Here is a 27,911-nt window from a genome sequence, read left to right as displayed (position 1 = left end):
AAAATGCAAAGTCTCTCCTCCCATCATGAGATAGCTGGAGGGGTCAGGTCCTAAAGACAGCTCTGAAGCAACAGGGACCCCCAGGGACTCCTGTTTTGAGAGACAGAAAGTGAGAGAAAGGAGAAAAGGAGAAAAGGAGGGAGAGAGGGGAAAATGGGAAGAAAGGAATGCAGGTTGGAGCAAAACATCCTCAGGTTTGGAATAAAGTGCCACTCTAAGCTCTCTTTGTAAATGAAGCCTTTTAATCTTCATAACCACCATATGAAATAGGAACTGTAATAATGATCTCATTGTACAGAAGCGGGGTCTGCCTGAGGCACAGAGAAGTTAAGTAACTTGTCCAGGGTCACACAGCTACTGACAGTGTCAGGACTGGAACCTAAGCAGCCACCATGCTGTGCTTCCTGTTTAACGGAGGCAGAAGACAGTGGTTGCCTAAGATTTTCATCTTCCCAATAAGTGAATCCCCAAAACTACGTTCCCACTAAGCTGCTTTCCAGCTGAGCATTTCCAGTGGTGAAAAACTTACTATCCATGAAGCATTACATTTTATTTTCACACTAATAATTTCTCCATAACAATGGTAATAATTAGCCATTAACAATAGTGCTTATCCTTTTCTGAGTGCTTGCTGTGTGCTATAAAGTTGGTATTATTACTGTCTCAATTCTACAGTAATATGAAAATAGAGAGGAACAGAGAGACTAAGCAACTTGCTCACAGTCACACAGCCAGTGCGTGATTGAGCTAAGATTTAAGACCAAGTATCTGACCCCAGAAGTGACACTCTACAGCCTTTCTGTAATATTACTGGCTACCATTTATTGATCATTTAGTTCATGCAAAGCTGTATGCTAAGTGTTGGACATTCATTTTCTCATTTAGTCCTCAGATGACTACTATGATCTAAGTATTCTCATTCCCAGTCTATAGGTAAAGAAATTGAGATTCAAGTTCATTGGTCTACTGGGCCAAATCACACAGTCATGTTCAAGGGCATGTCTGTGTGGCTTCAAAGCCAACCCTCAAAGCTGCTCTGCCACAATGTCCCCTGTGAGATGAGCACAAAGACAGATAACATTTTCTTAGACTACAAATACAGATAAGGGTCTCTTGGTTGCAATGGCCTGAATCCACTGGAGGCCACCAAAATCCACCACAAATAGGAAAACAGTCGGGGGACAAATAGTCCCTCACCCGACGCTCATGCCCACATCTGCATCCTCTGTCACAGGGGCTCAGTTACTTGTGCATACCTTGTAGATTTCTTGATGTTCGCTCCTGATTAAGGAGTTTATTGACTCTTAACCACGGGGTACACATTCTGGCTCCCAGACTTAAGTTCAACCAACACTGACTGTGCACCTACTATGCACATGACACCGGGTTAGCTGCTTTCAGAAATAAACCCCAGTGGTCCTTACAACCACCTTCCCTTGCTGGATGCTGAGAACGCATCAGCTGCTTCAGGGCTGTCCTTAGGGCTTTTGCTGTCGTCCCCACCCCTGCGGGACTGTTGACCTCTGTGACCTTCTGCAGGCAGTTGCCTAATCTGGTCAGCTGTCAGCTTATACCCAGCTGCACGCCAAGACCTGACTGGGCAGGTAACAATAGTTGGCACACACAGCCAACTCCGTGACAAGGGACCTTGATCAAAAAGCAGGCTCCGTGTAACACAGCGCTTACCCTATCCCAGGACTTGCCCAGGGGCTCAACGTTCTTTCCAGCTAAATAATAGCAGGGGCTTTCTTGCTGATCCTATCCAAGTAATAGCTCTTCTTTTTTAAATAGAAAACCCACAAAGTTCATCTTGGGGGAAGATGAGGAAAGGAAATTCTAGACAATTACGAAGTGCCAAAATACTCACACTGTCCTCCCTCACAACCCCAAATACCAAAATAAAATGTACCTAAAGTCTCTACTCACCTACTTGCAGGTGGTGGTGGGGAGAAAAGGAGAGATTAAAAATAACCCCAAACACCAAAAAAGAATCCATGGCCTAGAAATCCAGTCCTCTCTCTGCCATCTCCCTGCAGGATGATCTTTGGTTATATCACTTAAGCCTCAGTATTTTCATCAGTAAAATGAGGAAAATAACACCTGCCCCATATGGCTGTTGCAAAAACTATTTTTTAAACAGGATTTTTAAACATGTTTAGTAAAGATACAAAACTTTGGAGGGGAAGAAAATACCCCAATTTCAGGATGTGGACAAGAAGAATGGAATAAGGGAGGGGCAAACAGGGAGTTTCAACTGTATCTAAAATTATTGTGTTTTTTTTTTTTAAAGTCTGCAGTAAACATGGGAAATGTTAATATTTGTTTACCTGAGTGGTGAGTGAGTGCCTGGGTGTATTTTACTTTCCTGTATGATTGAAATGTCTGATAATATTAAGATCAAACAGAAGCTAGTGCCTGTGAGTGGTTGAGAGTGTGAATTCTGAAATCAAAGCCTAGGTTTGAATGAAGATCTATAACTTATGGTCTGTGTGATCTTAGACAAATGACTGCATCTCTCTGAGCCTCAGTTTCCTTACCTATAAAATGGTAATAACAGTGCCCGTCTCACAAAACTTCCACTAGGTAAGGAATTCAGAGTTTGCTCAGTGGCTGGCCCATGGTAAATGTTCACAAGTTTGTGAGTGCCATTCCCTTTTTAAAATCATTCAGTCATCATCAACCAGAGAAGACTGGGCGCATTTTCCCTTTTATGTCCAGAATCTACAGATTTTGAATATTTTTTTAGTAACATCATTTTAACGTATTTCCATAACAGCAAAGTAAATGAGACATGCTTCAAGTTTAACATAATGAAGCTAACTGACAGCTTAGTCTCATGCTCAATCAGGAGAGAAAGCTTCACTTACAAACTCCCCTAATGCAACAGCTTTACTTAAGAAAATGGGGTCCCGTCCCATAGACCTGGCTGTAGAATAGACCTGAACAGAGGACCATCTTCCTACAAAGCGGCACTTCGAAAAAACACCCTGTTACGTGCTCCCAACATCCCCCTCTTCCTCTAAAAGAACTTAGATGGGCCAAGATCACTCCCGAAGGAGCTGGCAGTACGGAAGCTGGTACATGGCTCTGGGTGCACCCGATTCTGCAAGTGGTAGTCGCTTCAGGCAAGTCTCAGAGTGGTATGTGCCATCTAGCCCCACTTCTAGAAAACAACAAAAGCTCTGCCTTACTTTAAAAAAATACGTAAGGCCCTGTGACAAGCTCCATCTTCGCCCTTTCCCCTTGTTTCTTTTTACCAGTAAGCGAAATTCAACAGTTCCTTGGGAACCACTCTCTAGAATTCCACTTTCCTCCCCACCAAAGGGGGCCCCCCATGACTTGGATAGTGTGTGTATCAGTAGGTTGAATGGGACTTTCCCTGTTATTCCAGAAAGAGTCTCAAAGAGCAAATAACAGGGTAGAGCAGACATTCCCTCTGAAGGGTTTATCACGAAGAGTCTGAACAAGCTGGGCTATCCCACTACCACAGCCTACGCAGTCAGCAGAGAGGCAGACAGGTCTTTGGTGGTGGCAGCTGTCACCTGAGGAGGGCGCAGTATAGTTCCCCCACACCCCAAACCAAATACAAGCATGGGGTGCAGTCCAGGAGATTCACCCAGAGATGCTGGCATCTCATTCCCCAGCTTCACGGCTACTTGTGCCAGAGACGAGCTGGTCTTTGGGTTCATTTGATCAGGGAAGACAGAGAACCACAAAATCCCACCCCCAGCCCTGTTTAAGCCAGGGAAAGGGAAGAAGGAGGAGAATATTAAACTGGATATGGGACTGAAGTCTTCTTTTGAGATATTGTTACATATCAGGAAAGATGTCAATCAAATGGGACTAAAGGAAGTGATGGAGAAAAATAACACTGCTTTTAATGTTCATCCCTCCCATCCCAGGAGTTCTGACTCTTCAATAAACACTTACATGTGTTTTCCACATTTAAAATAAGGACACAGCCCTGACTGGTGTGGCTCAGTGGATTGAGCGCCAGCCTGAGAACCAAAGGGTCGCCGGTTCGATTCCCAGTTGGGACATGTGCCTGAGTTGCAGGTCAGGTCCCCAGTTGGGGGCGTGTAAGAGGCAACCACACACTGATGTTTCTCTCCTTCTCTTTCTCCCTTCCTTCCCCTCTCTCTAAAAATAAATAAATAAATAAAATCTTTTTTAAAAAACCTCTTTCTTTAAAAAAAAATAAAGACATATAATGTACATCTTGCCTCTGGGTAGAAGCAGCATACTGAGAGACTTAATATGGACAAAGCAATAAGCATAAGGATGTCTAAGGCTTAGCACCAGGTGTCCTTCTAAACTATTTAATTTTTTATCACAACAAAATATTATCTTCATAATAAAAAGTTAATCAAAATGCTTGAGTTCTGGTGAAAGGAAAGTCATTCGTGTCTAGGGTTCCAGGTCAAGTTTTGGTTTTCCCCATCTAGCAGGCTGAGTCAATTTATTACATGGGCAAGGCAGGGCTAGTCTCTCCCATCTGAGGCAAGGAGAGGGCCAGCTTCAGGGTTCCTGGGTCGTATGATAAAGATACATACCTTCTGGTTTCAATGTAACTCCCTACAATGGGGGAAAAGAAGGAATTAACCAACACAGAGCACCTAGGAGACAGGCATGGTGCTAGACAGCTTCTCTACTTTCTCTTATTTTATCCTCCTAACACGCCCAGGAGCAAGGTGGTAATAACCCATTTCACAAATGAGAAAACTGAAGACCATCTACCCAAGGTCACTCAGCTAGTGGGTAGTGGAGCAGAGAATAACTTCCCGACTCAAAAGCCCATATTCTTTCCACTTTTGGGGTGGCAGGAGCAGGGAGGGGAGATTTTTAAAACTATTGAAAAGTACAAAAAATAAAATTAAAACAATTATTCACATTCCCATCACCTAAAATTAATCATTGCTAATATCTGGAGACGTATGCTTCAAATCATCAATATTATATTATTTTTGTCTGAAATTGACATGTGCTATTATAAAGAATTTAAACTAAACAGAAAAATAGAAATATAAAAGCTAAAAGAATCATCCCGAACCTCATTGCCCAGGAAAAAAAAAAAGAAACATTGTTAATATCATTCCAGTCAACTTTCATTTCTATTTAATATATAAAATGACAGATAGATAAATGGATGAAATACAATTTTAAATGCTCTCATAAAAATCAGCATATAGTAAAGATACTATGTAAATACAACTCTCGAACTTAATCTTACTTGTATTAAATGGAAGAAAAAGAAATGGAAGTGAAATTGAAGGAAATGTTGAAGCTTCAATTAAATGCTTCTTCATAAAAAAAGATTTCCTAAAATCTCCTCTAAAATGAAAATAGTTATAAAAAGCATTAAAAGATTGGAGTGGTTGTGGGTTTTTTAAAATTACATTTTATTTCTAATTAATACTATCTCATTATGAAAATGGTATCATGGAGTTAATCTACTCTATATTCCTCTCCCCCGTCACAGTTTTATTAGTTGTTTTTAATTGTTCAGTTTCCCAGCAATGACATTCTTGGTGGTAGCCGTAAATATTATGACTTTCAACACTAATTTTTATAAATTGATTCATTTGGACTCAATGTTCACCATTATTTCCTTTTCATGGCTTTGCAATTCTCATACTTTAACATTTTGATTAATCTCTCAATTGACTGGATTTTATTTTTCAGGTAGTGTGGACAAAAAAAGGGGGGGGGGGCGGTGGTATATAGAAAGTAACCTCAGAGGGTGATCTGATCATGAATTCCTAACTGGGCAGGTTATGGTGCCTGGTCACATCCCAGGCATAAAGCTTTTTATAGTAAAAGGTTTACCTTTGCTTGAAGCAAGGCCTGTCCATTGTTTCTGGGCCTGTAGGTTAATACACCTTTGAAATAAGCCGTAACACCCTCAAGAAAGCACATAATGTTGTTAACTATCCTGTAATCCATCACCACCTTGCTTTTTCCCACCTCTGTGCGATTTTCCTTGTGTTCCTTCCTTAATTTAAAATGTGGGGGGAAAACTACAATACTTTTTTCCCAGAGCATTCGAGAGCTTGCTTCCGGGATACATGGTCAGATCGTTTCAGACGGACTCATAAGAATTCTCTACTGGTTTGGACATTTCTTATGTTGACAGCAGGTTTCTATAAGAGGGTTTCACGGCCACACCCAAGTTCTTTCTACTACACCATTTTGACCAACTTTTGACTAACATTGTGGTTTTCATGTTTTTTCTATTTGTGAAGGGACCGTTTTCAATCAGAATCACAGGCAGAACGCCCCATCTGCAAAGCAGACAACACCAGGCCTGGTCTCAGAACCGTCAGCTGTCCAGGGCCCTTAGGGAAACCTCAGGATTCCATAAATTCCAGTGTGAAAACTCGGTCGGCGGTGAGTCCTAATAATTCACCCACCAATTCCTCAGACATATAGTATCATTCTAATATAATTCTGAACATTGTATTTTCAAACTATTCATGAATGGGCAATCCCTTACTACGTAACTATGCCCAGCTCTTTCTAGAAAGGTATTATGCCTGCTTTTTACAAGGAGCCATTAAAATAAGACCAGTAAAGTTAAATTAAAAGTGAAAAACTAGGTTAGAAGTAAGGATGCTAATCCTGATGACAAATAAAGGTGGCCTGAGTCAGCAATTGTTAGCCCTTCCGAAGGCAGGGCTCCATGTCAGGCTAAAGTCAGGGAAGACCGACTGGCTACCTGCAACCTGTGTGGTCAGGGTCCTGCCCTCAAGCTCTTTCTCTGGGGAAACTGCAGAAAATAACTTGTCTGAAGTTCAAAATGCAAGGCAGGAAGCCTAATGACCAAGGCTTTAATATTGCCGTGCGGGCATGGGTGGGGGAAAGAGTGTGGGTTCTGGGCATGGGTGCAGGCAGTGGTCACCGGCTCATCGTGTGACCCTCGACCAGTCACTTCTCCTCCGTGAGCCTTGGTTCCTCGCCTGCAAACGTGAGGTCTCACGCCTGTTCCTCAGCAGCAGCGATCAGTAGCACCTAAAAGGCACTGAGGAGAGTTGTCTTGCTGTTTTTATTTTCATTGTTCACCCTTGGTAGACACCCAGAGTCTGATTATTGCCACTGGGCAGAGTTAGATTTGTTGGAAAAAGGGTTGCAGTGTGGGAAGGGGGAAGGGTGTTTGGAATCACAGACCTGAGTCTTCAGGAAAGCATTCCGTCTCCATCCCCCACCCCCGTTTCATTCCCTCTGGGTATAAAAGGTTCTAATATGGCCAGACTGGAAGCTTCGGAGGCCTGGACACTGAAAAGCACACGGTATCCTCTCACATATAACCCAGAATAACACACACCAATGCGTAAGGTGAATGTAGCGGTGAACAGAGGTTCTCATTCTCTCCAGGACTCCTTTAAAGGTGTTATGACATATCAAATTCTTTCCCCCCCAAAAAGGTTTTCCATTTGTGCACTTTTTGTGTGGCTGTGTCCATGTGTATCTGTGTGTGTGTGCGTGCACATGTGGACATCTGTGTCATAGGCAGTCCTGCAACAGTGTGCAGAATTGCCTTGGTGGTCGCATACAGCTAATCTAGCATTGGAGATACTCCTAGTTCAGTGTCTTAATAATGTGTTATAAAGAACTTAGCACAAGGCCCCCGCCCTCAATGTGGTACGAACTCAAACATGGCTAGTTCTGTTGGCAACCTCCTTTCTTGGACTCTCTGCTTCCCCTTGAGGGGGGCTCCACTTGCCTCCTGCCTGCTACTCACTCCCATCCCAGGGCAGGAGGAGGGCCTCTCCTGCAGGATTAATAGGAGGGTAGGGGCAGGGAGCTCAGCCCACTGTGTTTTTCTTCCTCCCTGCTCTGCCCGGCTCTGGGAAGAACACACTCTGTGCCCTCCCGAAGTAGGGCGATGTGTGCTGGTGTGGTGGGAGAGTGCCTGATCGTGGCCCACACCTGAGCAAGCTCCTTTGGCCCTTACACCCAAGCCATGTTCCCGTCATCAAGAATCTCAGCAGCATAGGTGATATCTATTGACTTCTAATGGCCCGACCCATGAATCCAAGGCCATTAGCCTTTGCGCAGATTCTAAAAAGAAGCACCTGCTGCTGCTGCTGTCACGAGGGCCATCACCACCACAGGTGGACACAGCCCACCAGACACTTGGCTTCCTAAGAGGACAGCACCCGTGAGGGCAGAAAGAGATGCCACTTTGCCTAGGACAGGGCTCCCAGCTTGATGAAGGGAGTAAACACTGCTCGCTGGAGCAGGTACACGGCCCAGCACAGAAGTACTCCTGGAAGCAGGGGAGAATTTATTAGAGCCTTCAAAACCCGAATAATGCTGATGTTCCTTTATAGTGGCATCGATGCTAATAAAGAATTGTATCTAGAAGGTGCCACAGGCCAAGGTCATCCCATCAAACCACACAGTCAGACCTTAGCTACTAAGCATACATTCCTAAAATAACAAAGTGTTATTTTCAGTAAATTCTAATTACTAATATTAGCAAAATAGATATAAGTAGAGAACACAAAGCCACAGGTTCCAAGAGAGGGCTGCAGGTGCCGAGTGGGCACTGAGGGCATCCCAACACCGTCAGCCAGGGTCCTGGCCTCCGAGGGTCGCCCGCCGGGGCCAGTGACTCACCTCCGCAGGTCTCCTGTATTCGGACCGTGTCTCCAATCTGCAGGGAGAGCTGGGGGGCTCCAGTCCCCTGGAAGTTGTATATGGCTGTGAAACGGGAGAGAGAAGCAACCCGGTGAGACGTCTAGATACTGAGACTCTCTGCTCCTTCCTGCTCTCCCTGCCTTGAGTTTATCTGACGCCCAGGGAGCCCACGTGGTCTGATCAAAACCAACCCACTGCCTCCCACACGTGACCACTCAGGCCCAGCCTGGCTCCTAAAGGCCTCCTCTCATTGACCACACCTGACCTCTCCCTCACACAGGTCCTACACTCCAGTCTGAGTGACAAGGAGGGTGCTTCTGTCATCTACCGTGGGGTGACCTCTTACTGCAGCCCAGCATGTGCTCAGCACATCCTCATCCCATCCTCACGGCCACCTGCAAACTGGGGGCACATTTTACAGAGGAGCAAACGCAGGCTGAGAGGTTCAGCAACTTGGCCGGAGCCATCAGGCTAGGCAATGACAGGAAAGTCAGTATCTAACTACCGTGTTCTCAACCGTGACGAAGGGCTTCTTGCTGCTCCCCAATTACTCCACCCTGGGGACAACAGCCTAAAATGCCAGTCTCTCCTTGACTCAAAGGCCACACAGTCTTCATCATCCAAGGAATCCCTCCCTTTCTACCACCCAGGTCTAACCAACCTTCATGCCTCCAGCTCAAGATTCCTGTTTCTCAGCTTTCACCAGTGAAAATCCTTCAGAACAGAGTCCTGCTTCCTCCATGAGGCCCTCCTTGGCTTCCTCGGGTCATACTGATCCCCCATTTCCTAATGGATGGTGCGGTCTCAGATGACTATCTAATAGGGTGTGTTCACTTCCTGGGGAGCAGCAGTCTATGAACAGAGTCTCCGGTGTGCTGTCAGGAATGTGGCTGATCCCTTGGAACATGAGATCATGACATACCATGGTGGTACTTAGGCCCTGCTCAACATCACTTGCAATGTGAGGACCCAGCCACACTGTTAAACTATTCGGGATGCAACCTATTTTCCAAGGGCTAAAATGGAACCACCAGCTTGGGAGTTCTTCAAGAACAACATGTATGGTTTGATGTAAGGAAAGACCTGGAGGAGGATGGACGGTGTGGTCCTATATGGTAGTCATTGCTCATTTGTACAGCAGATATTCAGGAAGCGGTCATGATATGCCAGGCACGTGCTAGACACTGATCTTTCTCTTTTGGTGAACACACACGTAAATATAAGGTTACAAATATGGTACAGGCCATGGAGGAAAACAAACAGATCCTGGTAGAGAATAACAGGGGGCATTGACTTTCACTGGGGTAGTTAGGAAAGGCCTCCCTCATATGATATATGAAAGATTTAAACAAGTCAGCTTGGAGACAGCAAGGGGAAGGGTCGTTTCAGAAGAGGGAACATCATGTGCAAAGGCCCTGCGGAAGGAAGACACTTGCATTCAGAGAGCATAAAGAAAATTACTGTGCATGGGTGATGGGGCAGTGGGGCGGGGGTGACGCAAGACACAGATGATGTTGGAAAAGCAGGGAGCAGGTCATGCAGAGCTCATGATGAATTTGGGCTTTATTCCAAAGGAATGGGAAGCTGGAGTGATTTTACTTATTTGGTAATAGCTTTATGAGATAGAATTTGCCCCTTGTAAGCATATAATTTCATTACTTATTCACAGAGTTGTGTAACCGTCACCACGATTAATTTTAGAACATTCTCATTATCTAAAAAATAAAATAAAATCTCCCCAGCCCCAAGTGGTTGTTTCTCTGAGGATGCAATTAAAAAAAACTCACAAAAAATGTCAGAATCAATTTTATCAGAACTCTGAAAAGAGGTAAAACTATAGCAGCTAAGCAAATGGCTAATCAAGCAAAAGGCAACTGAAACCTGATAGAATTTTGTCATATTTGAATATCTTCTTGTCCACCCTCTGCTCCGCATCTCAGGGGCAGTCTTGAAGACGTCCCTGGTATGGTTCCTGGGGCTGTAGACAGCAGAGCGGGCCCTGTCCCAGGAAATCATAGCTGTCCGTTTTGACCTACCTGTGGGCTCTCTGAAGGACGAAACCCATGAGCCTGCCTTTGTTTTCCTGACTCGGGACTCTATCAGGGCAGAAAAGCAGCTCTGCCAAGGGCATTGGTTAAATACATTTAAGAGCCAAAGAATGACCTGCTTTCACATGGGGCAAAGAATACAAGCTGGGGCAAACAACAGTCTCCCCAATAAGCCTGAGAGCAAAGGTTTAGAAGGGAAACCTTTAGAGAATAAGAGCTTTGACGAGCACCTAGATATACCAATACCAGGGGATCTAGAAGGCCACGCACAGGACTGGGTGAATGATGAGAAAGAATGTAAAAAAAGCTCTAAACTCTCAGCTCTGGTTGATCTTCAAGTTCCACGTGGTTAGGAAACACAGGCTAAGACAGAGTTGTAAATGGCCCACCTAGGCCTTGAAGGTATGTCCCACCACCCATGCAGAGTCCAGCTAAAAGGACCAGATTTTTTTCTTTCAACTCCAGGATTCTAGAGACTTCAGTGACTACATACAACAAATAATACTTTAGAAAAGCCATGAAATAAACTACTACAATGTCTGTCAAGCAGGGACAACAAGCCCTGGCATAAAGGAGCAACTGACATCCAAGCTGGCAATTATAATATTCAAGACATCCAGTTTTTCACACAAAATTATAAAGCATTTAAAGAAACAAAAAAATTCTGTCTCATTCACAGAAAAAAAGTACATTAAATACAGACATTACGAGATTTACTTACAGGACAGACTTTAAATCAATTGTCCTAAATGTACTCAAATAGCAAAAGGAAACTAGGGACCAAAAAAAAAAAAAAAAAAAAAGAAAGAAAGAAAGAAAGAAAAAGAAAAAACTAAAGAGAATCAGATTTCTCAAACAATAAAGAAGATCATTAAAGAGACAGAAATGATAAAAATGAATCAAATAGAAATTCTGGAGCCAAAAAGTACAATAACAAATGTGAAAAATTCATTAGAGAGATTCAACAGTAAATATGAGCAGGCAGAAGAAAGAATCAATGACCTTGGAAATATGCCACTTGCGATTAACCAGACTGAGGATCAGAAAGAAAAAAGAATACAGAAAAGTGAACAGAGTCTAAGTGACCCATGGAACACTATCAAACACGCCAATATTCACATAATGGGAGCTGCATAATGAGAGGAGGGAGAGAAAAAGGGGCCAAAAGAATATTTGGAGAAAAAAATAGCCAGAAATTTCCACTTGATTGAATAAATGAATATACACACCCAAGAATTTTAATGAAATCCAAGCAAGATAAACTAAGAGATACACACTGAGACACAATAGTCAAATTGTCAAAAACAAAATACAAGACAGTCTTAAAAACAGCAAGAAAGAAGCAATTCATCATGTACAAAGAATCCTCAATAAATTTATCAAATTATTTCTCTTCAGAAACCATGGAGGCCAGAAGGCAATAGAATAACATATTTATAATGCTGAAAGAGAAAAAAACTGCCAACCAAGAATTCTATATCCTTCAAAAATGAGGGAGAAATTGAGATTGAAACAGGGAGTTCATCACTCATAGATGAAAAACCAAATACATAAAACATTAATTGTAAACCTATGACAATGTAAATACACTGTATAAAGATGTAAGAACAATACAAAAGGGAAGAGCTAGGCTTGTACAGAAGCAGATATTTTTGTATACTATAGAAGCTAAATTGGTATTATCTAAAACTATATTGTTATAAATGTAAGCTGTTAATTGTAAACCCCAGATTAACCATTAGGAACATAACTAAAAATATAGAGAAAAGTAAATGAGAAGGGAATCAAAAGAGTAAACTAAAAAAAAAAAAAAAAATCAATTAAACACAAAAGGAGAGAAAGAACTGAGAAACAAAAAAATGTAAGATGTGTGTGTGTATGTATATGTGTACATATATAAATATATATATTAGCAAGATGGAAGAAATAAGTCTTTCCTTACCAATATTTACTTGAAACGTAAATGGATTAAACCCTCCTGTCAAAAGTCAGAGATTGACAGAAATAAGTAAAAAACAAAACAAACAAAAAAACACCATAAACCAACTATATATTCTATACAAGAGATTCACCTTAGATCCAAAGACAAAAGTGAAGAATGAAAACAAAAGTAATAATGAAAAGAGTTGTGGTGGATGCACTAATATTAAACAAAAGAGACTTTAAGTAAAAAATTATTACAAGGAACATTATAGATTGGCAAAAGAGCCAATACACTAATGAGATATAGCAATTATAGACATACACATACCTAATAATAGAACACTAAAATATATGAAGCAAACACTGACACAATTAAAGGGAGAAACAGACAGTTCTACAATAATTATTGAAGACTTTAATACTCTATTACCAGTAATGGATAAAACAACTAGGCATAAAAATCTGTAAGGAAAGAGAGGACTTGATCAATACAATAAATAAGGAGACCTAACAGACATATACAGTACACTCCATCTTATAATAGCAGAATACACATTCTTCTCAAGTGCACAAGGAACATTCTTCCAAATAGACCATACATTAGGCCACAAAACAAGTCTTAAGAAATCTAAAAAAGAATAGAATCATATAAAGCAATCTTTTCCAACCATGAAGGAATAAAGCAGGAAATGAATACTAGAAAGAAAACTGGAAGATCCATAAATATTTGAAAATTAAACAACATATGCTTAAACAGCCAATGGGACAGAGAAGAACTCACAGGGAAAATTAAAAAGCATTTTGAGGCAAATGAAAATGAAAACACAACCGACTAAAACTTGTGGATTCTGGGAAAGCAGTGACCCCACCAGTAATGAGGCCTTGGAGAAGAAATGTGATCAGAACCTTCCTCAGACATAAACAAGAGACATTAATACCGGTGCTTCACTGGGTCACAGGGAAGCACGTTCTCCACTCCCTTTCATGTTGTCATCACAACTATTGCCTGAGGTAGGTACTACCCCCGACTTACAGATGAGAAAACGGAGGTTCAGAGGGTCTGAGTGGCTTACCCAAGACCCCCTTCACCCACCCGGTGGTAAATCACAGAGCCAGGACTCAAAGCCAGCCCTGTGCTTTGGTCCTTCTCTGCACCCATTGCTTCCCTGCAGCACCTGCACGGCAGGTGTTCGGGTGTTCACTAGATCCTGCTTCCTGCTCCAGTCTTGCTGCATTCTCTGAGCTGCATTCTCTGAGGCAAAAGGAGGCAACTTGCAGGCTGCTTAGTTCAAAGACCTATATGAATATGCCCTTTCACCAAGGGACCAACTGGTCTTATGGGCATTCATAGGGATGAAAAGTCTCAATCCTGAGAGACAACGAAGGTTAGGAGTTAAGAGCCAGTGTCTCTGGAGTCAGGCAGGTACAGTACTTGAGCCCAATTCTGCTATTTACTAGCTCTGACCTCATGCCCGCAGCCATGGGCTGCACAGGCTTTGTCCTGCGTAAGGCCACCCGGGCAACAGAGCAGTGAAGGCTGGCATCCAACCGGCAAGCCGCTTGCCAAGGCCTGTGCCTTACCCAGGCACTTAGTCCGCCAGGGGCGGGCTGTCGTGTAATCCGTACAAAGGCACTCTTTCCCTAACTGCAGAATGGAGGGGATCACAGCCCCTACCTCACAGCGTTCTTAGGAAACAGCTGACATGAACACAGAGAAAGGGCCTGGCTCCGTGTCTGGCCCTAGTTCGTGCTCCATCAGTCAGAGTCACTTTTCTTTTGACTGGCATTATAAACCCCCCGGAGGTATTGCCAGTCCATTCAGAACCCTCAGCGCTCTTCTGCAAGTCATCGTTAAATGTGCTTCCCTGCAGAATGCAGCCAATAGCGTTGTGGGCCACTACTGAATAAAATTAATCCTTTGTCCAAAACAGAGCTTGATGGGGCCCTTGGGGGGCTCAGAATTCACTTCTCCTGCGTAACCGTGACCCGTTTCTTCGTTCCCTCCACACTTAGCCTGATTTCAAACCCTGTCGCCACAAAGGCTGCTCGTGATTGGACAGGCTCCAGATGGCTGGTGCCCTAAGTCTACAGACTCTCCACCCCCTGCTCCCTCTAGCCCCCAAAGTCTGGATGACGACTAAGGACTTGCCAGCCACAAACCTAGGCAGGGCCACAGAGGCCACTGAGGTTTCCAGCAGAAGAAAACTACCCATAATATGCGTTTGCTTCTGGAGCGCAGGCAAATTGGGTCTGTCCAGCAGATCTCTGGAAGGCAGGGCCCAACTGTTCTGTTCCCTGGCTCATCCCGGCTCTCCCTTGCAATCTTCCTCACTCTGCTCAGCTGTTAGGTGAGAAGGTTCCAATCCATCAGCTCAAGAGGTCTTGAACAGGTCTTGAGATGTGGTATTCAACGTGAAGGTCTGTATTCATTCCAAGGACTCCTATCTTATAAAAATAAAAGTAACTGACATTGCCATTTAATTTATAAATGGATTTCTGCTTGCGTAAGGGCCTCTTTGCTCAATGCCCCATTTGAGGAAAAGCAGACATTACTGACAAAGGAAGTGGCTTTGCATACGAATACCCAATTCTGTTAAGTTTTCTAAATGACTAACAGGAAACTTTGAACCAGAATGCCACACTTTGCTCAAGTTTGATTGCTTATCTGTGATCATCACTTGAGCTGTTTCTGGCCAGTGTAAGAATAGGTCATCTTCTTCCCGACTCCTTGCAGGCCTAACCACTCTCAACTTTTGAGTGAGGGATGAAAAGGGAAGAAAAACATAAGGAAGATATAGGACAGAGAATAAGTAAAAATTGCTGAAATCATAACCCGTCCTGCCCCACCCATGGCCACCCATGAAAGAAGACAAGCGGGGAAAGGATTCCCACAGACATGTAGCCCCGCTTCCCCTTTGATGCAAGGTCTCTAGCCCTGGAGAATACAGACACTTCCCCCAGGAGGATCTTCACAGCAGCCTCCCAAGGTATTGGCCTCCATGTAACATGTGAGAAACTTAGAGATTAAGTGGTAGAAAGTGGATTCAAACCCAGATCGGTGTCCAAGGTCTTGCATCCTTGACCAGCCCTTTGCTGATGTCACAACTTACTGTGTGTGTGTGTGTGTGTGTGTGTGTGTGTGTGTGCGCGCGCGCACTGGATTTGTTCATTTCCTGTCTTCTCCAGCCTCAGTGAGGGTCTGCCCAGTTGGCCACTAAATTCTCATGCTGAAAAGAGTACCTGGCCCATAGGGAAAGTTCAATCAGGATTTACTGAGCTTTAACAAATACTGTTGAACTAAGTGATATAAACATGAGGGCAGGCATGGTCCTTCTTCTGGCTTTCTTGCATTTCCTGAGTTTACCTCAAGAGATGCTGATGCAGCTTGGCTGCCAGCTGTGATTGCCGCCAGCAAGTGCCCTGTGACCCTTCAAGATGGATTTGTACCTCATCTGGGACCCTGCTGTTTGCTGATACATTTGAAAACAAAAGTCTCAGTGAACACCAAGAGTTTGGGCAAGTAACTGTATAAGAGGAACAAAACAATAATGGAGAAAAAGAACATAATTGCCTGAAGCTCACTCTTCTAGTCCTGGGGATGGGCTTTGGAGGGTTTCCACTCCAGGGGGAAATAAGACTGGCTGGCGGGTCCACTTTGGGCTCAGGTGAAGCCCGTTCATTGAAACGTACAGGCAGTCTGCATGGGGTCCCTGGGCAGGATGGCCGGAGCTGCTGCACTGTGGCAACCTCCTGACATTGCACCAGGGAGGGTGAATGAGATGGCCCAGCAGCAGAAGCTTCGGGCAGCAAGGCCAGAGCTCAGAAATGGCGCAAGCCAGCAGTGAATGAGGCAGGAGAATCACAGCCGCGGGAAACCAAGGAGGTGGCGTTCCTCCAGCAGCCAGGAGGGGACGGGGAAGTTACAACCCCTACTGAGCACTTGCTATGGACCAGACACTATGCCATGGGCTTAATCCACAGTCACCTACTTAATCCTTGTCACAGTTCTTGGGGTGGGTGCAACTGTTAGGAGCTCCATTTTACAGATGAGGAAACCGAGGGAGTGTAAGACCAAGTAAGAAGCCAGGTGACACAGCCCGGAAGGAGCTGAGCCAGGATTTCACCCCAGGCAGGCTAGCTCCAGAGCACACTCCCTCAGTCTGTTGCCCCCTCCTGCCACTCACTAAGGGGTAGGTATTTAGCACCTGCGCTCTGCCATGTGCTTATTGGACCCCCCATTGGATCCACACAATTACCTTATGGGCTGCATATCACTGTGCTCAGTTTTTAGTGGGCCAAAGTGACATTCCCAGCCAATAAGAGGAAAGTTGGGATTCCCAGGGGTTCTTTAAAACAGTGATTCTCAACTAGGGACAATTTTGTCCCCAAGGGAGCATCTGTCAATGTCTAGAGGCGTTTTCGTAGTCACAACCTGGGGGATAGAGAGCGGAAGAGCTCCTAGCATCCAGCTGGTACAGATCAGGGATGCTGCTAAACACCTGCAGCGCACAGGACAGCCCGTAACAAAGAATTATCTGGCCCCAAGAGTCGACAGAGTTAAGGTTGGTAAGTCATGCTCTAAAACAGCCTGCAGGATTCACAATCTCCTTTCCATATTCCTACAGAGGCACTGCACACACATGCACACACATGCACTGGAGATGGAAGAAAGGCATCGTGACGAAACCAACCTCCCTCCTTCAGTCCAGGCAGTGCCTGGCACTTTGGGGATCCCCCACGTTAGAAGAGTGGGGTGAGAGGGGACGGCGTCTGCTCTCCTGGAGCTTTTGTGCGGTCTAGCTGCAGACACAAAAGCAGCACACAAGAAACGAGAAGCTGTCTTCAAGACAAAGAGCTGCGCGGTGGGCCACAGCAGCTGCGGGCTCTCCGAGGGAAGAGAGCAAGACAGGCCACATGAAGGAAGTGAGGCTGGAGGGAAGCGGGAGGGGAGGGAGCCAAGGGGAAGAGCTAGAGCGAGAGCCCCGGGAGGGGGGCGGAGGGAGGGCAGCGGGGGCAGGAAATCAGGTGACGTGTGCACAGCCCCAGCGAGGGGCAGGGGGGCCCTCTGAACGGAGTCCCGGGGTGAGGACTCAGGGGCTTGAGGTGGTGCACAGCTACAGGGGTCCGGGCGTTTGGAGACGATCTCAACGCCTCCCTGTACGTGGCTGAGCGGCTCTCACGGGACCCAGCCTCCCGACGGGGAAGGGAGCAAAGGTGAGGATATGAAGGCATGACGGGCAGCTCCGTCCACCTGAACGTTAGGAGGCACCAGAAGGTGAAAAACCTCCAATCCCCGCCCCTCTCCATCCCCCACCCCCCCGCTCGCTCATCCATCTGCTCACTTACCTATCCACCCACCCACGCACCCAGCATCCATCCAGCTACGCATCCCCCCATCCATTTATCCATCCACCCACGCACCCATTCGTCATCCAGTCAACAGCAACTAAATGAGCACCTGCTTTGGAAGAGCAAGGAACAGTACTGCTGTCATGGAGCTTCCATTCTATGGAGGAGCCGGATAATTCCGCACGGCGCTGCCGTGAAACACGGCGGGGGTGATGGCAGGAGCCACGGGGACACGGAGCAAGAGGCGCGCCCACCCCCGACCTGTGAAATGGGGACATCAGTACAGATAATGGTGGTATTCTTTGCTGCCTCAGGCAGCGAGAAGAAGGAGAGTCCTACTGAACTGTAAGCTTCCTGAGGGCGGAGCCTGTGCCTTTTTCAACCGGGGTCCCAATACCCGGCTTAGGACCAGCACTTAGGCCAGGCTTATTGAACTTAATTGATCCAAATAAACTATAAAAATAGTTTTCTTATTCATGGCAGCTCCTGGCTCCACCCCTGCCTCCTCTCTTTCTTTCATACCCACCTCCAGTCCAGGAATCCAGGAGGAAAATCCCATTTGCTCCACCTACAACACTCAGATCCAGAATCTCAGCTCATTTCACCCCTCCCCTGCTGCCCCCCAGATGGGGCCCACCACCAGCTCTTGCCTGGTGATTGTGGCAGCTGCCTTACTGGCCTCCCTGCTTCCACGCTGATTTTTTTAAAAGATTTTGTTGATTTTTAGAGAGAGGGGAAAGGAGGGAGAAAGAGAGGGAAACTTGGATGTGAGAGAGAAAACATGAATTGGTTGTCTCACGCCCCCCGACCAGGACCAAACCCGCTACCCAGGCATGTGTGCTGACCAGGAATCGAACCATCGACTTTTCACTTTGTGGGAGGAAACCCACCCAATTGAGCCACACCAGTCAGGGATCCCTGCTTCCACATTTAATTCCACTCTACTTATGCACCATAAAACTCCGAGAATAATGCTTTAGAAACAAAACAGAACACGCTGCAATTCCACAAAACCCTAAAATGCTCCACCCATTCCATTCAGAGTAAAAACCAAAGTCATAACATGACCCAGACACTGTTCAGTCCAACTTCCCCCTGGAGAACTCAGTTCCTACGACTGTGCCCCTCGCTTGCTCTTCTCCAACCACACAGGCCTCCACACATCAGAGAGGCTCCCTCCGCAGGACCTTGGTGCGGACTTTTTATTCTATCTGAACATTCTTTCCTGAAAGAACCCCCTTGCTGCCTCCACCAGCGAGGTAAGCGGCAAAATCCCAGTTTCTAGACAACCCTTCTGAGTTCAGCTGGCACCAGGCAGGCTCCTCTTCCATAGCTCAACACGCCAGGCACCATGTCTCAGGCCTGGCATTGCCCCCGCTGGATCCAGCCCAACAAACGCCTGCTCAGCATCCCCTCTGCTCAGACCCCGTGTGGCCTCCTGGGGCACCCATGCAAGTCACAAGTTCCAACCTCGTTTCGGCTCTGACCCAAGGGATCACGTGTTGTCAGCGCAATCCTTAGTGTCCCGGAGACACGCTGGAGAGGGGCCTGGGGAAGTGCCCACATTGTTAGTCACTCTCCCCTGCACCCCCAGCTTCGTGACTGAGGCTTTAAACAAGGCAGACACTGACAGTGGGGTCAGAAGTGCAAGGGGTGACTTTCTCCAAGGACGAAAAATTGAGTAAGACTTAAGAAGCTTACAAACTCAGCTTTTCAACTCCCACCAATTAAGGAAATTGGGAAGAAAGGAGAAAGCGCCTATTAAAAGGAACATTGGTGGTGTCTCTGCCCATTTCCCTCTGGAGTTGGACGGCGATAAGCATTTTCATCCTCCGTTTGCAGAACATTTGCTGCAAAGCACAGTGTGGCACCCATGTGTAATTAACTATTAAATTAAAGGCCTGTAAGCTTTTTTTAAAGACCAGAGAGAAATCCAAAGGTCCAGAAATCAGCAGAATATTAGGGTGGCTGCCCTGCCTGTCTCAAAACACAGCAGCAACAGAAGGAGGCTGATCTCAGCGGGAAGCGGAGTTCAGCAAACACAGTCTGTTGAGGCCCCTGCAAACAGAAACCTTATGGCTGGGATCGACATGCCCCTCTTAAAACGAGGCCCCCATGGGCCTCAGGATCAGGGCCATCTCCTGTGTGGACTCCAACAGGCAGCACTGCGGGCGCTCCTAACACAATCCCACGCTGATGAAACACTGGGAAGTAGGAGGCCCAGGCACCTGAGAACTGGCGAAAGGAAGGAATTAATTTCCAACAATGTGTTTTCGCTGCACCAGACTCCTTTCTGGGGACCAGCCCAAGTGCCAGACTAATTCCTGAGGACCAGTCCAAGGACACAGTTGGCCTCCACAGCAAAAATACACGTTCTAAGATCTGTCCAAGCCTTCCCTTTGGAATTCTTTTCCCTGCTGCTCCCGACAGGCCCACTCAAACAATCTACTTAAGACCCCTCCCCTCCAATATTTTCATTCATGGAACAACGCCCCTTCATTACCGTAACACATATCGCAATGTGTAATGATGTGATTATTGAGTGGTCCATGAAGTTCTTTTTTGTCCTCCCCGCAGGCTCTAACTCCAAAGGGTAGGAACTATATTCTGCCTAATTCCAGTGATTTCAATGCCTAATGTAGTGCCTAGCACATAGGAAATGCCCCGCAAATACGTAAGACACAAAAGAACAAAGAATAGCCCTGGCTGCTGTGGCTCAGTGGATGGAGCGTCAGCCTGCGAGCCAAGTGTCGCTGGTTCGATTCCCAGTCAGGGCACATGACTAGGTTGTACGTCAGGTCCCCAGTTGGGGACACGAGTGAGAGGCAACCACACAGCGATGTTTCTCTCCCTCTCTTTCTCCTTTCCCCTCGCTCTAAAAATAAAATAAACAAATAAATAATTTTTTTTAAAAAAAGAAGAATGAGTGAATGAGTGAGCCAGCTAGTGCGTAAATGATGCTTTCTCACCCTCCTCCGTCAATGTTGCCTTTTGACAACTGGCCCCTCCGAAGTGGAGTCTTGCTGTGAGGTGTTGGGGTTGCGTGTTCCACTCCTGCCTCCTACTCACTTTGTCCCCACCCAGGGCTCATGCTCCAAGAGCAGCAAGCCTCGTGACCCCACTGCATCACCCCAGCGTATGAACCAGGCAGGGGCAGCCCCCTAGGCAGACGGGGGCCTCTTCTTAGGAGGGCAATGATCTCCACCTTGGGGGGCCTTTCTTTAAAAAAGGTGAGCCAGTCAGATCGTCTCCCCCAGGACTTGGACAAATCAACACGGAGAGAAGATTCAGCAGGTGCTTGAACTGCATCCTTGTGCCGAGTTGGGGCGGGTGGCATGCGGGGGACACCGTCATGGTGTTATCAGCAATATCAAAATTAGGAAGGAGCACAGGAGTTAGGAGTTGGCAAGGAGAGAAAGGAGAAGGAAGCCGATGTGTTTAGAGAACGTGGGAGGCCGTGGAGAGCGAGGCAGAGGTTTCCGGGACTCCCTGGGTCAGGCCCTTCCGGGAGCCTGCCGTCCTCGTTCCCTGGATGTCTGTTCGATTTTCCCTGACCCTTAAAATACACCACTTCTCCCCACTACATACACACATACACCAGCCTCCTTTTCATCACACTAGTTTGCCTGCGTTTTGTTCCTTGTAATAAGAACCTGCGCTGCAAGGGACTCAAGCACCCACTGCTCACCCCGTTTCTGTCCACCTCGGCGTGGACTAGCTCTGTCCAGGGTCCTGGGCTGCAACCCCAGCACCTGCATCCCTGGGCCAGGGGATGGTCTCGGATTCATCCATAGGCCCCCATCAGAATGTGGAAAAGACCCCTCCTCCACTTTTGCAGAGCCTGTTACTGTATGAGTTGTGCCCCTTTCCCCAAACAAAGGATGTGTTCGAGTCCTAACCCCCAGTACCTCAGAAGGCAACCTTCTTTGGCGATCAGGGTTTTATAGAAGTAATCAAGTTAAAAGAGGTCATGAAGGTGAGCCCCAACCCAACTGGACTGGTGTCCCTACTAAAAGGAAAATTGTGGAGAGAGTCACGAACACAGGGAGGACTCCATGTGAAGACGGAGGCAGAGATCAGTACCTCTATAAGCCAAAGGACACCAAAGAAATCCAGCAAAGCACTAGAAGCCAGGGGAGAGGCCTGGGTCAGAGTTTCCCTCACAGTCCTCAGAAGGAACCAACCAGGGCCCCCCAACACCACACTCAGGTACACAACCATAACGAAAGACAAGTTGCATAAAGAAGAGGTTTCTGAGCAGAACTGAAGCCCCCATCCAAATCTACCTGGCAGGCCCGGTTTCAGAGCAAACAAGTCTTTTATCTTCCCTCACCCCACTATCCTTGCCGTGAAGTCTCCTTTGATAGTCCCTAAATGTCATGCCACAGACCACGGGTCATCTGGCACAGACTCAATTCTCGTCCCCACTGCTGACATTAATTCATATCTTGAAGTCCCGACCCCTAGTACCTCAGAATGTAACCATATTTGGAGATCAGGTCTTTAAGAATATGAATCTGTTAGGGTGGGGTCCTAGTCCAATATGACTGGTGTCCTTCTAAGAAGAGGAAGATACACGGGGTGGGGGCAGGGGGTCATGTGAGGATAAAATAATGAGAAGCAGCTGTCTGCAAGCCAAGGAGGCTTCAGGAGATACAGACCTACTGGCACCTTGGTCTTAGATTTCCAGCCTCCAGAACCGTAAGAAAAAAAAACGTTCTGTTGTTTAAGTCACCCGAGCTGTGCTATTTTTGCTATGGTGGCCTTAACAAACTAAGATGTCATCCCCAATATCCTTCCTTGCCTTCCTTCCTTAGAAACAACACTCCTAATTTTTGCCTCCATTACAAACTACATTTTCTAGCTTCCCTTGCAGCTAGGTTTAGTCATATAATGAGGTTTGGGCCAATAGGATATAAGAGAAGGTGTCCAATGGGTCATGGCCTTCTTGGTCCCTTCATCTTCTTGCTAGCTGGAAGGTGACTCTGGTGGCTGGACCTTTAGCAGCCAGCTTGCTTCAGGATGCAGAAGCCTCCTGCCAAGGAATCGGTGCAGGAGACAGGATGAGCCTCCCTACCACCTCTTCAGGGACCATTTATTTCTAGGCTTTCTATGCGGGAGAGATAAACTTCTAGCTTGGTTAAAATTACCCTTGTGAAGATTTTCTGTCACCCACAGTCACACTTAATTCAAACTGACACTGTTACTTATTCTTTCTACCTCTTCCCTTTCTGCTCTCCCTTCTCTCCTCCAAAGAGAAAGCTCTCATCACTGACAAGAGTCTCAGGCAGAGGGGATTAAGAGAGTAAAGGCCAAAAGGAAATATTAAATACATAAGTGGACTCTCACGAGATTAACTAAGCAGGCAGGAAATACAAAGGTGAATTGTCACCCACTTCTGTTCTTCTACTTTATCCCTGTCCCTCTCCCAATTAGTTATGTTACCTTCATACAGATGACAACCTACTAAAAAATTTCACTGCTCACAGAATATAGTCCAAATGTATAAGCTTGGCCCTTGAAGCCCTTCACAAACTGGCTGTAATCCACATCTCTGATGCTCTTTTTCACTACAAACATCCTCTAACTCAGAAGTGAACTAGTTATCGTTTAACCCAAATACCATACACATTTCACCCTCCTGCCTTTGTCTATTGTGTTCCTCCTCCCAGGCTCCCTCCTCGTGTGGTGCAAAGAGCCTGGAGTCTGAAGCCAACTGAAATTAATACCTAGCCCAAGTACTTTCAAGCGAAGTGAACACTGGGCCTTGGTTTTTTCATCTGTAACATGAAAATGATAATACTCTGTCTCACATGGATGTTCTGGAGCCCCCAGACAAAGACACTGCACAAGATGGGTCTTGTAAACCATAAAGCACAACACTTCTGTGAGGCATGACTCTCCGGAACCCAACCTTGGGGTGCATGCACTGCCCTGTGTCTCTCTTGGCTCCGCAACTCCTTGGTAACCCCCTTGACCTCAGTCACTCGCCTTCATTAAGGCAGCCAAATTACTCAGTGCTTTTCACGCGCTCAATGTTCACAGCGATCTCACGAGACCCATATTGTCATTACCTCCATTTTACAGGCGAGGGAACAGGCCAGATTTTAACTCGGTTCTGACTTCATAGCCCAAGCTTCTAATGGTGCACATGTATCTCTTCAAGGGCAGTGGCTGTACCTTTTCTCACCCATAGCCACGCGGTCTTGTTGGTGGAAACTCCTGCCACACCTCTACCCGAGGGGCCCCTCTGGGACTCTAACAGATCACAGGTTAAGGCCCCAACAAGAAAGAAAATATAAGCTGCCAGGGATCTGCGTGAAAGTCACCCTGGCTGCCCAGCAGAGAGCAAGATGAGCAAGAAGTCAAGTGGTTCTGGTGCTGAGGCGGCCTCCTGCAGAGCCAGCCTCCCAGACAAACACACCAACGGCCCACATCACTTAGGCCAGTGGAAACAATGGCTAAATTCCGCCCACGCTGAAGAGGAAACTGAATGGGAAAGCAAAGCTCAGGTTCTCCTTGTGTTAGGCCTGGCTGCGACTCCGGGGACAGTCCAAGAACCCCCTAATCCTTTCCATGGCTCCACCTCTTTGTCTTCCTCTAAGCCACCATATTCATCATCTCAAATGCTCTTCATAAAAGAACACCTTGAAATATAGAAGTATTGATACCTAGACTTACAATGAGAAACTTAGAACACAGATCTGTCCGCAAATAGCGATGGTGTCAGAACTCAAACCTGAACTTTCTCCCAGGGCACTGTTCTCTCTGTTGGATGACTCCAATCTCCCCTCATCATAACCTAAGCCTCGCCTTTTCCTTCCATCCACTCAGAGCCTGCAGACGAGGCTTACTTTCGTTAGTTCTGACATTTATCTGCAGAGAAAAGAGATCCCTTTGATGAGCAGACAACTAGCAAGTACTCTCTGGCTCCCTAGAGGGTCATAGACCTTCTGACCCCCCCATAAAATAGAACTTTCATACGTAGACATGAAAAATGTCTATACCATCAGCTCAAGAAGCCTCCAGGTCTGGGGTCTAACAGAGTTCCCAGACCCCAGGCATGTAAGTGGGATTTCCTCTGTTAAGGACGGTGAGAACCTACTCCACCCTGTAACCCCATCCCATTCTGTAATGCCATGTCCTCAAGTGGGCTCCACGCAGAGGACAGTCTAAAAACAACAACTAATATCATTTAGTGAGGATTACTTTATGCAGTTGTTATTCTTGAAACTTTATGTGAATTAGCTCATTTAGTCCTCCTACAACCCTGGGGAGCAGGTGCTATTACTATCCCCATTATATTGATAAGGACACTGAGGCCCGGAAGGAGTAACTTGTCTAGGTCCCAGGGCTGGGAAGTGTTGGGGACTGGGGTCCAAGAACAGGCAGTCTGGCACCAGAGCTCATGACCTTCACCCCACAGCACAGGGCCTACAAGGCAATAACATGCTGCAGCCCTTGGGACAGAGGGTGGGACTCCACCACCACACTCGGTCTCCCCCTACAACTGCCCTAGTCACCCTGGACCACCAATACTGTCCCTTGTCTGTCACCCAGGTCCCTTTGCTCTTCTGTCCATCCAGCCTCCCTCCACACTAGTTCAGCATAAATCTGTTCACGTCCCTCCCCTGCTCACAAGCCCTCTATGGCTCCCCATTGCCTAAGTGGGAAAAGCCTCAGCTTCTTAGCCTGGCATTCATGGCCTTGTGAAATGTACCTCCGACTTTGCTGGGGCATAATCATTTCCTTCAATGCACCCTCCCTCCAAGGCGAAAGGAGCAATCACTTTTCTTTCCTGGATATGGGTCCTTCATGTCCTGCTTTCAGGCCCTAGGCCACACCAATCCCTCCCAAGAGTTTCAGCCTGATTCCCCCATCCGGAAGGGCAGAGTTAGAGAAACTTCGAAGTTAAAAATGGTCCTTATTGAGTCTAGTGCAAACTTTCCATTTTATAGATGGAGAAATTGAGTCCCGTTGAGGGTCTAGATTACTATTTGTTCTCCGGATGGGGGTTATTTAGCTTAAGACAGTGCCCAGAGTCCAGTAAGTAAGTGGATAAATGTTGAGTTCTCCAAGGCAGTGTTTCTCCAATAGCAGCCAGGGGACCCCTTGCATCTGCTCACTCTCCACACTTCAGTCCTCCAGAATCTAACCTGCTCAGCCCTCATCTCTGGGGGGTGCTGTCTGGTATCTGCCTGAGCAGCAAACCATAGTGTTTTTTAAATTGACACCTACGTTTGAAAACCACATTGAGTCTACGGGGATTGCACCACAGATGCCACTCCGCAGAGAGTCCCAGTACCTGCAGCCTCCCTTCCCCCAGCCACCACTTCCGCCCTTGAGCTGGAGGCAGAGGCCTCGGGGCCTTAGATGGCTGTGGCTGATGAGGCTGGCTTCTTGGATACCCCCAGTTAACCTGATGGCAGCCCTCCTCTCCGAGGCTCTCTAGGGACAGGCAAGGGAAGCAGGCAGATGGGTGTGGCTTTGGACACAGGTGGAGGGAAGCACGCTGGGCCAGGCAAGGGCAGGCCAGGAAAGAAGAGTGGTGCTCCCTCTAGAAGGTGCGGTCTCCAGACAGGGCGTCCGAGCCCACTCCTTGGACTGCGGAGGCTGGCAGAGAGCCCAGCTGCCAAGCGCTGGGCTGGACCCCACCTGGGAACCGCACGGCATTCACGAGGGCAGCCTGTGGCGGGGAGGGAGAGGCTGTGCGCTGGGTGCCCACCTTTCCCTCCCACTGCCTCCTCTTCCCTGCCCCGCTGGCGCCACAGCGGGCTGAGGGAGCCACTGAGCGCCCTCGGAACTTGCATTAGCGCGCCCTGCCAGCACCTAAGCTGCCGGCTCCCGCAGCATCATCCTGCGTGCGCTTCTGCTGTCACCTGCCTGTCCTCTTCCCAGTGGCGGATCCCATGCCCGCACCTACCCACGCCATGCCGCTCCTTGTCCGTTTTGCGCCAGGGAGCCATGATGGGCCGGGGGCCTCTGGGCCCCTGGAGTCGTCCTGTGGGGAAGCAGCCAGGGGGTGGCAAGGCGCAACGCAGGGCCCCACTTCCTTCCTCTTTTCAAACTCTCTCAGGGCCCGCCCTCCCCTCCTCCCTGGGGCGCCCAGCTCCTCCTCCACCCTCCTGATGAGCAGGGGCACATTAGGAGGCTGGTGGCTGTAAGGCCAGAAATCACCCCCCCCCCAAAGAAAATGGGGGCCATACCAAATCTGTCTCCTCCCCGGGCGAGTGGGCAGAGGCCAAGCAGGGACTTGGGGCCACCCAGGCTACCCCGCAAGTGTAGGAAGTGCCCAGATTACTGGGCCTCGTGATTGAACAGAACTCCCCTCCACCCCCTTTCCCTTCCCCTCCCCCCAACGCACAAGCACTGGTGTCAGATGTGGGTTCAAAGCCACATGTGTCTTATCCCTGTGTAGCAAGGACAAATGCCTTCGTTTTTCTAAGCTTCGGTTTTCTCATCTGTCAGATGGGATACCGGTACCCACTTCATGAGATCATTGCGACGATCAGAGAAGACGATGCCTGCAGCAGGGCACACGCAAGTCCCTGTGAGGCTCAGAGGAGGTGGCAGGAGGTGGCACCTGGCAGTTAGATATCCACTGGAAGGGAAGTCGTTTCTGGTCTTTATCCCTTTGGTGCCACAGACCTATCTGAAGGTCTGATAAAAGCTCTAGAAGCTCTTCTCTGATAACACACACACAGGCAGGACTTAGCAGTGATGACGCCAGGAGGTCAAGGGTGCTCTGACAGCCAGTGACAGTGACCCCAGGAGAGAGGCCTGGCGTTAGGCTAATGGAGACATTTCTTGGGAAGAAAGCTCAGTTTTGCTCTGGGAACAGATTCTATCAAGAAAAAAAAAATGTCTCCTTGATCTGCAGTGATAAGACTGAATTAAAGTCTTCCTGCATTTTCTTTCTTTACTCAGAACTCTCACGACCCCTCTTCTGCC

The 27,911-nt window shown here is 47.1% G+C and overlaps 1 protein-coding gene across 1 annotated transcript in view; it reads right to left on the bottom strand.

The window, feature by feature from the left end:
- Nucleotides 1–27,001, bottom strand: part of DOCK2 (dedicator of cytokinesis 2) — a 348,486-nt gene extending 321,485 nt beyond the window's left edge. The window contains exons 1-2 of the mRNA XM_090288562.1: nt 26,884–27,001; nt 8,620–8,703 (exon numbers count right to left, since the gene is read on the bottom strand). Coding sequence (XP_090144688.1) covers nt 8,620–8,703; nt 26,884–26,926 — 127 coding nt within the window. The 5' untranslated portion in view covers nt 26,927–27,001. The remainder of the gene's footprint in view (nt 1–8,619; nt 8,704–26,883) is intronic.
- Between the last annotated feature and the right edge of the window lie 910 nt (nt 27,002–27,911).

This window comes from Furipterus horrens, unplaced genomic scaffold (genome assembly GCF_987537825.1).
Source record: "Furipterus horrens unplaced genomic scaffold, mFurHor1.1.pri manual_scaffold_10, whole genome shotgun sequence".
In the NCBI taxonomy this organism is placed as follows: Eukaryota; Metazoa; Chordata; class Mammalia; order Chiroptera; family Furipteridae; genus Furipterus; species Furipterus horrens.
This window is presented reverse-complemented; position numbering and strand designations above follow the sequence as displayed.